The sequence below is a fragment of the Mobula birostris genome, chromosome 4, assembly GCF_030028105.1.
Source record: "Mobula birostris isolate sMobBir1 chromosome 4, sMobBir1.hap1, whole genome shotgun sequence".
Taxonomy (NCBI): Eukaryota; Metazoa; Chordata; class Chondrichthyes; order Myliobatiformes; family Myliobatidae; genus Mobula; species Mobula birostris.
Window position 1 is genome coordinate 177,533,042 of NC_092373.1, and position 13,757 is coordinate 177,546,798.

General features: G+C 45.9%; 1 protein-coding gene across 6 annotated transcripts in view; it reads right to left on the bottom strand.

Annotated features, from left to right (window-relative positions):
* LOC140196800 (fibroblast growth factor receptor 3-like) overlaps window positions 1–13,757 on the bottom strand; it is a 207,529-nt gene that overhangs the window by 60,021 nt on the left and 133,751 nt on the right. For all 6 annotated transcript variants that reach the window (XM_072256603.1, XM_072256608.1, XM_072256604.1 and 3 more), the window contains exon 4: window positions 1,157–1,213. In XM_072256603.1, the coding sequence (XP_072112704.1) occupies window positions 1,157–1,213 (57 nt within the window). The remainder of the gene's footprint in view (window positions 1–1,156; window positions 1,214–13,757) is intronic.

The window sequence follows — 13,757 nt, forward strand, 5'->3', positions numbered from 1 at the left end:
TTTCTTGTAGATCACATCCATTCACAAAGTGTACGCGTAAACCTGAGTCACGTTTGACTCAACCAGAAAAGGCATCACAAGCTGACCCAGTGTTCTTTCAGCTCTCCGTAATATATTCTCACTTTCCCATTTACATATTCGGTTCGATTGTCTTTCTTGCTTATGTTACTAGGAGTAACCAGAAATGGGAATCTTGGCTGTTTATACCTGTCTCCTTCCACCCAAACCAAGAGCAGCTATACTAACTAGAGAAAATCTGCAGATGCTGGAAATCCGAGCAACACACACAAAATGCTGGAGGAACTCACCAGGCCAGACAGCATCAGCGGTAAAAAGTACAGTTGACGTTCCGGGCCGAGACCCTTCAGCAGGACCCCAGGTACTGGCGTTCCAGTGATTACTTCTCCCACCACATTCTAACAGCTACACTAAGCTTCCTATTCAAGTAACTAGCCCAAAGAAGCTGAATTTAACAGTCAGAAATCTCATTAACTAAACCATATGGCTTGTACACAAATTTTACGAAAAGCCTGCTAGTTTCATAGGCTTTAAGCAAAGCACTCGTTCTGCTAAGGCATTCTCTGGATCGCTTGCCTAGTATTGAAAAACTCACGATCACAAGTGTCGAGGTACCTCACGTCCCGTAGTATGTAACGTGCTTTGAGGTAAAGTGATTGCTTCTGAATTGAAAGGTGCAACCATTCTCCTCACCAATGTTCCACTAACAGCAACAAAGCCAGTGACCACTTTTCACCCCATTCAGTGAGAAGGGAGTGTCAGCTGCAAGCTATGGCTAACACGGGGGGGGGGGGGGGGGGGGTAAAATTTTAAGGTGATTGAAGGAAAGCATAGAGGGGACGTCGGAGGTACACAGAGACCGGTGGGTGTGGGGAATCAACTGGCTAGGGGTGGTGGTGGAAGCAGATACATCGGGGACATTTTAGAAAGTCAGACGGATGATAGGAAAATGGGGGGCTATGTAGGAGGGAAGGGTTAGATTGATGTTGGAGTTGGTTAAAAGGTCAGCACAACATTGTAGGCTGAAGTGCTTATACTGCACTATGTTCTAAGCTCTCTGCTGGCCTTTCAAACTGGGAAGTCCGATTTTTAAGGGAAGGTAGGAGAAACGGAAGGCTCCTAGGTATTGGTACAGTACCTGTGTCCTCAGTCCCATCGTCATCGTCATCTTCATCATCACCCGAAGATAAGGAATCTGAAATACAAAATAAGCCTCTTAGCAGTGTGACACCAGAAGCAGAATGCAGTTGAAATACGTCAACTTGCCCAAGTTTCTTCCAAGGAATCATCCAGTCCTTCACCTCTACAGCCTAATAGTCGACTTTGAACGGAATAAACTGTCGTACGCACAAGTATATTTCTGCATGGGTGCAATTAGAAACTTCCTTGGCAGAGCAGACTTAATGGGCCAAATGGCCAAATTCTGCTCCTATTCTTATGATCTTCTGGCCTAATGCCCAGATCCTGAAAAATACTGAATTTACAAAATTTTACCAATTTGACTTTAGAGATAGTGTAGGCTCCTACTTTGGCAAAATAACTTCAGAGTATAGAATTGTGACAGTGCTCTGATACCCAGTAAAAAAGCAAGCTTGCATTTATAGATCACTTGATTTATTGTTCTGATCTCTCAAAGTACTTCACAGCCTAAGGACTCTCGTGCCACTGGTACAATAAGTTTTCACGTACTGTACAGCAATGATAAACGAAACAGCGAATCGGCTCTGACAATGTAGATTCAATGAGAAATTGGCTAGGAGACAGGGAGAATGGCTTTGCTCTTCACTGAAGGGTGCCAGGAAATCTTACATTTACTGGGTTGTTGATGTGAAAGATTACACTAACTACCAGGCCATCAGGCCACCATTTAAATTCCTCAGCCAAAGGCCTGATGTCTGCAGCTCCGAGTCCACTGGAGGCTAGAGGTTAAGGACTGTTTATGCGTGAGGGTGTGAGGAAGGAGCGGGGCCTTGTGTTATTGTTGCTTGGTACGTTCTGTTTTGTTGTGTGTGTGTTGTTCTGCCGAGCACTGTGGGCATGCTATCTTGGTGCTTTAATGTGTGGCAACGCTTGTGGGCTGTCCCCAGCATGCCCTTGGGTGTGTTGGCTGTTAATGCAAATGACGCATTCCACTGTATGTTTTGATGTACAGTACACACGATAAGTAAACTGGAATCTTGATCTTGATCTGCTGCACTGAATGGCAGCTTAGACTGTATGTTTATGTTTCTGCAGTAACAGGCTCGAGCCTAGGTCTTAACTCAAAGATCGTTCTGTTTGCAAGTTCAAGTTCAAGATTAATTGTCATTCAACCATACATGAACACAGCAAAATGAAACAGCGTTTCTCCGGGGCCACGGCGCTAACGGCCACACACAGAACAAGGAACATATAAGATAACAAGAACATAAAAGATAGCAGTAAAATACAGTCACACAAAAAAAATTAGCCCAAATCCTTGAGTCCATGAATGTTGCAGCAGACTGTAGTCAAACACAATACAGCTTGTCATTTGCCAAGGGAACAGTGGGGTTAACGACGACTCCAGCATAGATGGCATGCCTCTATGGGGTACAGAGGCTACGGGGTAAGCACCTCTATAGCACTCCGCTGGGGCATCCCAATTTGACGCCTCCCCCGGGCAGCTTCAAACAGGCAACACCACCAAATGTCCAACAGGGTCTTGTGATGACAAGAAAAACTTTATTACTTATGAATTTATCATTATTACTCATCATCACTTATCGGACCTAGGCATCAGTGGCTTGATCACCATTGATTGCTCAACAGTAACACCTTTAAGAAGGGGCTGATGAGTTGCATTCTTGAACTGCCCCCTTCCTTTCCAGTCCTGATGAAGTGTTTCAAACCAGCATGCTGACTGTTTTATTCCCCTCCATAGATGCCACCTGATCTCCTGAGTTCCTCGAGCATTTTGCGTGTGTTGCTGTTGAAATGCTGCCATCTTGGGGATGAGGCTTCTGTTGAGAAGGAATTCCACAATTTAGTTCTAGTGACGACAAAAGAGTAAGGATGGACTTCCGAGTTATGATGGTGCGCTACTCCGCGAGGGAACCTGTGGAGGCCGATCTTCCCATGTTCGTGCGTCGCTTGTGGTAAAGGTTGCAGATCTGGGAGGTACAATGGGTGAGTAACTTTGGTGCATTTTGTAGATCGCACGCACTGCGGTCGCAGTGAGCCGGTAGGGAATGAATGATCATGTTTCAGTGAGTTAGACTTTACCTGCAAAAGAGTTAATGGACCCTCTATCCGAACAATGTAGAGTATTTTTATTTATAGTTTTAACAACAGTTTTTATGAGTAAAGGAACCACGGATGTTATACTCTACCCTTTTAAGAGAAAAGTCTGTTTCTTTCCAAACAGTGGGTCTCTGTGCATGCTCCGAGCGCCTAAACAGAAACTGCATTTAGCTGCACTTTCACACATCAGTTAAATCTGGCTCTGGCACATTTCCCGCCTCCTGCTTCCAGGCTCATTACGCATGAATCGAGGTTTTCAGCCACTCAGGTCGTGCTTTCTGCAGAATGGAACCCGTACAGAATCATACGCGTTGGATTCAATCTCAGGCCTCTGCAGGGCTGGCAGATTGGGGAAGGTTTCTTATCAAAAGCTGTATTATTGAGGGGGTGGGCTTCCACGAAGGGCAGACAGGCAGTCCCTACAGGAGGTGGGTCCGATCAGCTGCCAGGCCTCACACGAGAGACGGACGCTCGGGGGAGGACGAGCCTCAGTACATTTTATTGGCCTCTCCTCTTCTTCCTTCACCTCACCATCTATTTTTAAAAGCTACTTTTTCCAGAGTCTGTGTCCTACAATTGCTACTCATTGCTACCCATCCCTACTTGCCCTTGAACTGAGTGCTCTCCACAGAGGAAGCAAGAGTCGACCATGCTGATGTGTCCGGAGTCACTATGGGGCCAGGCGAGGTGAGGACAGCGGATCTGGGTGGCAGAGTGCTGCAGCGAATAGAGTCCTGCCTCACCGATCCAGCATCTCTGGTTCGATCCCGACCTCTGTCCGCACAACCGTGTGGGTGCTCCAATGACTCCCGCGTCTTCAAAGGTGCATGAAATGGACACTGCAAATTGTCACTAGTGTGTAAAATCTAGGGGGGGGTGGAGGGGTGGAGCTGATGCTTACACAGAATAAAAACAGGTTAAGTGTAGGTATTCATGTGGATGGTCAGCATGGACTCAATGGGCCGAAGGGCCTGCTTCTGCACTACTACAACCCGAAACACTTCCCTGGAGGGTACCAGCGCGCCAGAAATGCCTTTCCATGAGTCCGCTGTCTTGTCGTCAGAATGAGTCAGGTGCGATCGGAAGATGCTGAATATGTCTTCCAAAAGCACACACTTTCCCATCATTACATGGTTACCAGGAAAAAGTTAGCTACTGGTTGAACTTCCCATCATTCAGGACGTTTACAATGACAGGAGTGAAAAAAGGGCCTGAAGGATAATTGGAGACCCAAGTCACCCCAATCACAATCTATTCCAGTTGCTGCCATCTGGAAAACAGTGCCGCAGCATAAAAGCCAGGACCAACAGGCTCCGGGACAGCTTCTTCCATCAGGCCATCAGACTGATTAACTCACGCTGACTTGAGTGTATTTCTATGTTACATTGACTGTTTTATTTATTATAAATTACTATGATTGCACATTGCACATTTAGATGGAGACGTAATGTAAAGATTTTTACTCGTGTATGTGAAGGATGTAAGAAATAAAGTCAATAAAGTCAGTCTGGTTCAATCTTCCCAGTTGCAGATTTAGAATCCATTCACAGGGCAAAATGGAACAGTTTTATTTTCGATTGATTCACTTGGATTGCTGGAGAGGCTAACCCACTACCCATTTCTAACTGCTGGTGGGCTAACTTGAACTGCTGCAGTCTGCTGAAGGAATGTCAACAATGACATACAGGTTCCCAAGAGTTAAATTCAGTAATGATGAAGGGCCTCTGACATATTTCTAAGTCAAGACAGTGAGCCACTTAAATGTGTGGGAGAAATGCACACTCTCATTGAGTGACTACAGCACATTTCACTGACGGTGACACAAAATGCTGGAGGAACTCAGCAGGTCACACAGCATCTATGGAAGAAAATGGACAGTCGACGTTTTGGGCCAAGACTATTTCTCCCCGAAGACCTTCCTCCCCTGCCCTGAAGAATGGCCTTGCCTTGAAACGTTGACTCCTTAGATGCTGCACGACCGGCTGGGTTACTTCAGCGTCCGTGTGATGCTCCGGGTTTCCAGTATCGATGCAGGAAAGGGGGCGGTTGATGTTTCAGGTCAACACTACTCCTCTTCTCAGTTCTTCCACTCCTGTCCTGGAGAACGGTCTCCATCTGAAATGGCAACTGCCCATCTCTCTCCATCGTCGTTGCCTGACCTACTGAGTTTCTCCAGCATCACGTGCTGCTCCAGGTTTCCAGCAACTACAGTCTTTCTTTTGCAAACATACAGGATGCATCAGTTCACCAATCAAGTGGCTCCCAATGACCCAGTGGCAAATGAAGGGATTTTTACCCATAAAGTTATTAATGGTAATAAAATAATTGGAAAACATACCATTTTTAATTCACAATATCTTCAGACAAGTCGCAGCTAATGAATTATTCTTGAAATGTAAACACCTTCAACAGTCCGGCATCCCTCAACTCTGCCTTGAATTGCAGCCTAGATTACATGCTCCACTCCATCACTCCAACAGGCCACAAACCCTCCACATTCTGATGCACAGGTAAATGTGCAACTGACTGAGCAGTGACTTTATCTTTAAAATTAATAAAGTTCCTTTGTTACAATCAAGAGACAATTCCAGTTCATATCCTTCCTGGCAAGCACACTTGGTGATTCTCCTTGAGTTTGCAATAATGTGGTTTGATTGCATTTGCCTGACAGGTGCACATTTAAGTGGAGCAGAAAGTGGGTGAAATGTCTTTCACACAGAGAGTTCTCTTTCATCAGCCACTTGATCAAATCCAGAAATCACTACCAGCGCTCTGCACATTGCTTCGATTGAAAGCAGCTGCTTGAATCACTTAGCAAATCAAGATGTCACACTACATAGTCCGGCAGGGGTTACGTTTGGGCCTAGCACTACCTAGTCCAGCAGGGGTTACGTTTGGGCCTAGCACTATATAGTCCGGCAGGGGTTACGTTTGGGCCTAGCACTATATAGTCCGGCAGGGGTTACGTTTGGGCCTAGCACTACATAGTCCGACAGGGGTTACGTTTATTATAGACCGGTTAGCCTAACGTTGGTGGTGGGGAAACTGCTGGAGTCAGTTATCAAAGATGTGATAACAGCACATTTGGAAAGCGGTGAAATCATCGGACAAAGTCAGCATGGATTTGTGAAAGGAAAATCATGTCTGACGAATCTCATTATATTTTTTGAGGATGTAACTAGTAGAGTGGATAAGGGAGAACCAGTGGATGTGGTATATTTGGATTTTCAAAAGGCTTTTGACAAGGTCCCACACAGGAGATTAGTGTGCAAACTTAAAGCACGCGGTATTGGGGGTAAGGTATTGATGTGGATAGAGAATTGGTTAGCAGACAGGAAGCAAAGAGTGGGAATAAACGGGACCTTTTCAGAATGGCAGGCAGTGACTAGTGGGGTACCGCAAGGCTCAGTGCTGGGACCCCAGTTGTTTACAATATATATTAATGACTTGGATGAGGGAATTAAATGCAGCATCTCCAAGTTTGTGGATGACACGAAGCTGGGCGGCAGTGTTAGCTGTGAGGAGGATGCTAAGAGGATGCAGGGTGACTTGGATAGGTTGGGTGAGTGGGCAAATTCATGGCAGATGCAATTTAATGTGGATAAATGTGAAGTTATCCACTTTGGTGGCAAAAATAGGAAAACAGATTATTATCTGAATGGTGGCCGATTAGGAAAAGGGGAGGTGCAACGAGACCTGGGTGTCATTGTACACCAGTCATTGAAAGTGGGCATGCAGGTACAGCAGGCAGTGAAAAAGGCGAATGGTATGCTGGCATTTATAGCTAGAGGATTTGAGTACAGGAGCAGGGAGGTACTACTGCAGTTGTACAATGCCTTGGTGAGAGCACACCTGGAGTATTGTGTGCAGTTTTGGTCCCCTAATCTGAGGAAAGACATCCTTGCCATAGAGGGAGTATAAAGAAGGTTCACCAGATTGATTCCTGGGATGGCAGGACTTTCATATGAAGAAAGACTGGATGAACTAGGCTTGTACTCGTTGGAATTTAGAAGATTGAGGGGGGATCTGATTGAAACATATAAAATCCTAAAGGGATTGGACAGGCTAGATGCAGGAAGATTGTTCCCGATGTTGGGGAAGTCCAGAATGAGGGGTCACAGTTTGAGGATAAGGGGGAAGCCTTTTAGGACTGAGATTAGGAAAAACTTCTTCACACAGAGAGTGGTGAATCTGTGGAATTCTCTGCCACAGGAAGCAGTTGAGGCCAGTTCATTGGCTATATTTAAGAGGGAGTTAGATATGGCCCTTGTGGCTACGGGGATCAGGGGGTATGGAGGGAAGGCTGGTGCAGGGTCCTGAGTTGGATGATCAGCCATGATCATAATAAATGGTGGTGCAGGCTCGAAGGGCCAAATAGCCCACTCCTGCACCTATTTTCTATGTTTCGGCCTAGCACTACATTGTCTGGCAGGGATTATATTTGGGCCTAGTACTACATAATCTGGCAGGGTTTATATTTGGGCCTAGCACTACATAATCCGGCAGGGTTTATATTTGGGCCTAGCACTGCATAGTCCATCAGAGTTCATGTTGTTTGGAGCACTAAGTGCCTTAAACCTGGTGGTTATGGAGACATGGAGCCCACTCACATCAACCTGCCTGCAGGCCTGAAAGGAGATGCTTGGGAGAGAAAGGGGGACAAGTTTGGGAAAGGGAGCTCTTCCCAGGTCTCGGATGAGCAGAGTCTTGGAAAGTGGGGAAGCAAGCTGGGAAGGAGAAGAACAAGGAATAGGAGGGGAGCAGTAAGATCTGGGAAGGAGGCAAGGAGTAAAATTCACATGTGGTCCAGGGATCAGAATTACGAGCAAGCCCTAATTTACTCCAGCGGGATTCCAAATAAAGGATTAATCAGAGTACATAAAACACCACCAGCACAGCTGGTTTCAATATTCACATACTACAGTTAATTAGCTTTCAATCAGTCATCAACAATTGGAAGCCCAGAGCTCCTCCATACACTGTGGTCATTAGAGCACTTGTTCAGGAAAAGCAAGTCGTCGCCCTCTGCAGGAACCAGCCCTTCCCTCAGATCTCCCACACTGGTACAGTACAACTCAAGGTGCTCTTACAGCAAGGCATGCTGGCCGGCACTCAGCACCCCCCGCTGGTCTAGTACCCCTCGCTGTCAATGCCACAGTGCCCAACAGGTTGGTGATAACTCCAGCGAGCAACAATGGAGGATCATTAATTATAAACAGAAAGCACCATTAACACCCAGGAGGTCGGGCAGCCTTTGGGAAAAGTGAAGAGTTGGCTGAGGTCAAGGAGAATCGTCACAGCTTGTTGACATTGACCTCAAATGCTAGCTGTGTTTTTGTCTCTAGCTGCAGGACATCCCCATCAATTACTTCGTTGATTTTGATTTCCGGCATATGCAGGTTTTTTTTTTGTTTTTGTGGGACTTTGAATTCATTGTTCCTTTAAGACAAGTCCTGCTCGAATGAAGCTCTGATAATCTGGCATACTTGCTGATTCTCTGGACTATTAATACCAAAACACACAATAATTTTCACTATATTTTAACAAGTTAAACAGTAGTATAATAAATTTTCCTTTGAATCCACTGTGGTCAAATGGGTTATTATTTTAAAAAAGAAAAACTACTGTTTAACTGACTACCAAATGATGTATCTAAATGAAATACAGAACAAATGAGAACACACGCAATATTACTACAGTGCTATAAAACTCTGTATTAATTCCTAATAGCTATCGATGGAGGAATTCATCCAGTGTAACAGCTATGTTCTTTTGATTGACAGTAAATATACAAAAGCAACGCAGACAATAGACTATCTTCATCTAGTGCTTTCTTTGACTGCAATCTCCAAATCTTCGCTTTCATTGTAACATTCAAGATGGTCATCAATACCTTCAAATTCTTCCTAGTTCCTACTTGTTGAAGCAGTGAAATTGTTTCCTTTTCACTCCCAGTTGTTTCTGGCATTTCCAAGCCTGAAAGCTTGAATTGTCTTACTGCTCATTTCTCCCCAACTATCAGTGACAAGTCACTGCTTTTTGAACACAATCATACACAACTGATGCAATTTAAAAACTGTTCACTGTGAGCACAGTGTAGCGTCTAACAGCCACACATTGCACACGACTCATGCTAGTTATATACAGTTCGGTAACAGTTCTCTGCCCCAATTAAGCAGCATAGGGTCCCAAATAAATGAAGGAAATCCCAGCTACTTTCTCAATTAGTTTTTATTCTTTAAGAGCTGTCCCAAATAAGCAGCTGGCCTGATTAGTGTGAGAGAGAGAGAGAGAGAGAGAGAGAGAGCGAGAGAGCGCGCGCGCGTGTGTGTGTGTGTGTATACACGTACATATCTATCCTATTTGACGAGAGAGAGGGAGAGGGGGGGAGGGAGAGGGGAGGGAGAGGGAGAGGGAGAGGGGGAGGGAGAGGGAGAGGGAGAGGGGGAGGGAGAGGGGGAGGGAGAGGGGGAGGGAGAGGGGGAGGGAGAGGGGGAGGGGAGGGGGAGGGGAGGGGGAGGGAGAGGGGGAGGGAGAGGGGGAGGGAGAGGGGGAGGGAGAGGGGGAGGGGAGGGGGAGGGGAGGGGGAGGGGGGAGAGGGGGAGAGGGGGGAGAGGGGGAGAGGGGGAGAGGGGGGAGGGGGGAGAGGGGGAGAGGGGGAGAGGGGGAGAGGGGGGAGGGGGAGAGGGGGGAGGGGGAGAGGGGGGAGGGGGGAGGGGGAGAGGGGGGAGGGGGAGAGGGGGGAGGGGGGAGGGGGGAGGGGGGAGGGGGGAGAGGGGGGGAGGGGGGGAGGGGGGGAGGGGGAGAGGGAGAGAGGAGGGAGAGAGAGAGGGAGAGAGTGGGAGAGGGGGAGGGGGGGGGGGAGAGAGAGAGAGTGTGTGTGTGTGTGTACACGTACATATCTATCCTATTTGATGAGAGAGAGCGAGAGAGAGAGAGAGCGAGAGAGAGTGAGAGAGAGAGAGAGAGAGAGAGAGAGAGAGAGCCCGACCGACTGACCCTGGGTTCTGGCTGCAAACCTACCCAGTTCTCAACCCCTGGTGTTGTGGACCCCACCCCTGACTCGGGGACACACTTGGCTCACGCTCCAGAACATTGGCTCACATTCCAATGAGACAGATGTCAGGCCATCTGCGTTTAGAAGAATGGAGGGGGCGGGGGCTCATTGAGACCTATCAAATATTGAAAATCCAAGATAGGGTGGATGGGGAGAGGATGTTTCCTATAATGGGAAAGACTAGGATCAAAGGGTACAAGGCTATCCCTTTAGAAAAGAGATGAGGAGGAATTTCTTTAGCCAGAGGGTGGCAAATCTCTGGAATTCATTGCCACAGACGGCTGTGATGGTCGTATATTTAAAGCAGAGGTTGACAGGTTCTTGATTTGTCAGGGTGTCAAAGGTTACGGGGAGAAGGCAGAAGAATGGGGTTGAGGGGGAAATAGATCAGCCATGATGGAATGGCAGAGCAGGCTTGATGGGACAAACAGCCTCACCCAGCTTTGATGCCTTATGGTCTGGACTTCAACCTTAATCAGAACAATTTTATTGCCGAATGCAAAACCACATTGAGTGCGTTATCTAACCTTCCTGGTTTATGCGATTCATTTTTCTCTGTAAACTAGTGCCTGTTGTCATTCCATTAGGAAGTGAGGGAATATTGTAACTGTTGGGAGGGTTAATTGGTTTTCCTTTTCAGGAGGGGAGAACCGGTTAGTGCTCACTCATTCATAAAGACAGCTGGAGCCCAAGTACTTATCCGAGCTAGTTGTTTTGTTCTGCATATTAATCACAGGAATAATAAATCTCAAACGGCCTTGAACTTTTATTTATCTTCATTTCGCAATTTATTTCAGGTAATATTGCATTTGCTACCATCTTGTAGATTTTCTCACTTTATTCCTGGCCAAAATAAACTTTTCTTCTTATTTAAATCCTGGACCTGAGGTGGGGTGGAACGCTCTTTGTTGTCTGTCTAAATTAATCCTCCAGTGCCCAAATGTCGTCCTTTCCCTCTCTGACTATGGTGAATGCATAATTTGATGCTATGTTGGAAGGCAGCTATTTAGTTACAATGAGAATTCCTCACTTGCATGCTGCAAATTCCTAACGATATCCCCTTAAGCCTAATGAAACCCACAAAGATTCTGCAAACCTCTGATTCTGAGAGGTTCCCCTAGAATCAGACATTGCTCGTTCTTAGCACTTGTCTTGTTCTGTGCTGACATGGCTCAGCTCAGCTTTGGCAAACCTGTGTTAGGGAGGGCAGGATTGGCTAATGTCATGTTATTGTTGGATCTGAGCAGATTATATCTTCTTTAGTACAACAGCAAGATTGCTTCTTCCTGCCAATATTTGATTGCAATGAAAAATTAGAACTCTACAGTTAGCACCATTTCCACACCATTTCGCGGGCTCTCATGTGGGAGAACTGTATCTCCTTTAACAAAAAGGCTCGGCACAGGGTATACTTCTTGTGGCGGTTGGTAAAATTCCACCTTCCCCAGAACATACTGGTACAATTCTACACTGTCATCATCGAGAGCATCCTCACATCAGCCATCATTGTCTGGTTTGGAGTGGCACTCTCTCACAATATACAAAAAATGCAACAGACTGTCAGATCAGCAGAAAAGGCCACCGGCTACAGCCGACCATCACTGCAGGACTTGTACGTGCCAGGACAAAGCAGTGGGCAGTAAAAATCATTGTGGACATTGTCCACCCAGCAAACTACCTTTTCCAAAAACTCACTTCTGGAAAGCGCCTTTGGGCTGCTTAAAAAAAAAACTTCACACCATTTTAAAAGTTTGCCCAGGCAGTTAAACCGATCAACCATTCTATTAGCCCAACCCATTCTCCTCTATCTATAACTCAGTCATTTCAATTTTCTGTAAACACTTTAAACCACAGTAAATTCCTAATACATGTAAATGTATAGGGTGAATAAAGTCGATCCCTGATCCTATGTAAATGAGGTACAGTGAGGCATTGGGTCACAGGCAAAGACACCGAAAAGCATGAGGTAGATTCGGGGATGCGGTTTCTCATGGCCTCCTCAGCTGCACGGGCCATCTACTAATTAGAGGTATTTATTTGTTCCTCCAGGAGAACCAGTTAAATTGCACCATGCCTGGATTTGATTCCCTGGCTCACCTACCAACATACTATCAAGAAAACCCTGCGAGGGAAAAAAGTAGTTTCCATTGCTGACTGCTATTCCACCCACCTGATTACAAGTGCCTAGCTGAAGCAGACAGACTGTCACAGACCTACATTGTATTTTCTCTGAATGAGCCCAGCGATCACCAAACAGTCCTATCCACCTCACTACAGGAAGGATCTGGAAACCATAGAAAGGGTGCAGAGGAGATTTATAAGGTTGTTGCCTGGTTTGGAGGGTATGCCTTATGAGAATAGGTTGAGTGAACTCGGCCTTTTCTCCTTGGAGCGACGGAGGATGAGAGGTGACCTGATAGAGGTGTACAAGATGATGAGAGGCATTGATCGTGTGGATAGTCAGAGGCTTTTTCCCAGGGCAGAAGTGGCTAGCACGAGGGGGCATAGTTTTAAGGTGCTTGGAAGTAGGTACAGAGGAGATGTCAGGGGTAAGTTTTCTCACACAGAGAGTGGTGAGAGCGTGGAATGGGCTGCCGGCGACGGTGGTGGAGGCGGATACGATAGGGGCGTTTAAGAGACTCCTGGATAGGTACATGGAGCTTAGAAAAATAGAGAGCTATGGGTAAGCCTAGATAAATTCTAAGGTAAGGACATGAGCGGCACAGCTTTGTGGGCCGAAGGGCCTGTATTTTGCTGTAGGCTTTCTATGTTGCTATGTTTCATTATTGGCAGACAAACCCGCAGAGGCTGGAATCTGGAGCAAAACAACAAACAAGCTGCAGATGGAACTCAGCGGGTCAGGCAATTTCTGGGGAGGGAAAGGGACAATCGATGAAAATTTCCCCCCACCGATGCTGCCAGGTCCTCTGAGCTCTACCAACAGTTTGTTTTCTTGTTCATTAGGCAACTGGGTTAGAAACTGATATGAATGGGGACAGCAGAACAGTGTCCCAAGGAAGAAGATGAACGGAAAAACATTGGTGAGAAAGAAGTCTATTTCTTTAGTCAATTTTCATTAAATATTTTGCAGAATACCAACCTTTTCAAATCTTTGTGTAGTTTTCATTGATTCTATTGTGTTTCTTTGTATTTACTGTCAATGCTTGTAAGAAAATGAATCTCAAGGTGGTATATGGAGACAGGCATCCCTTGATAATAAATTTATTTTGAACTTTCAACTTCGAACTTGAACCTTTCCCTGCTTCCTGTGTGTTTTCTTGACAATGATCAAATTTATTTCCAAAGTGTGTGATTGATTACAAGATGATGTGGTATTCCAACATTTCCTTCATTTTTTCTCTGAAAAGATTGAATGAGAAGTTGAAAAGAAGATTAAAGCTCTCATCTGGGGCTATATGAG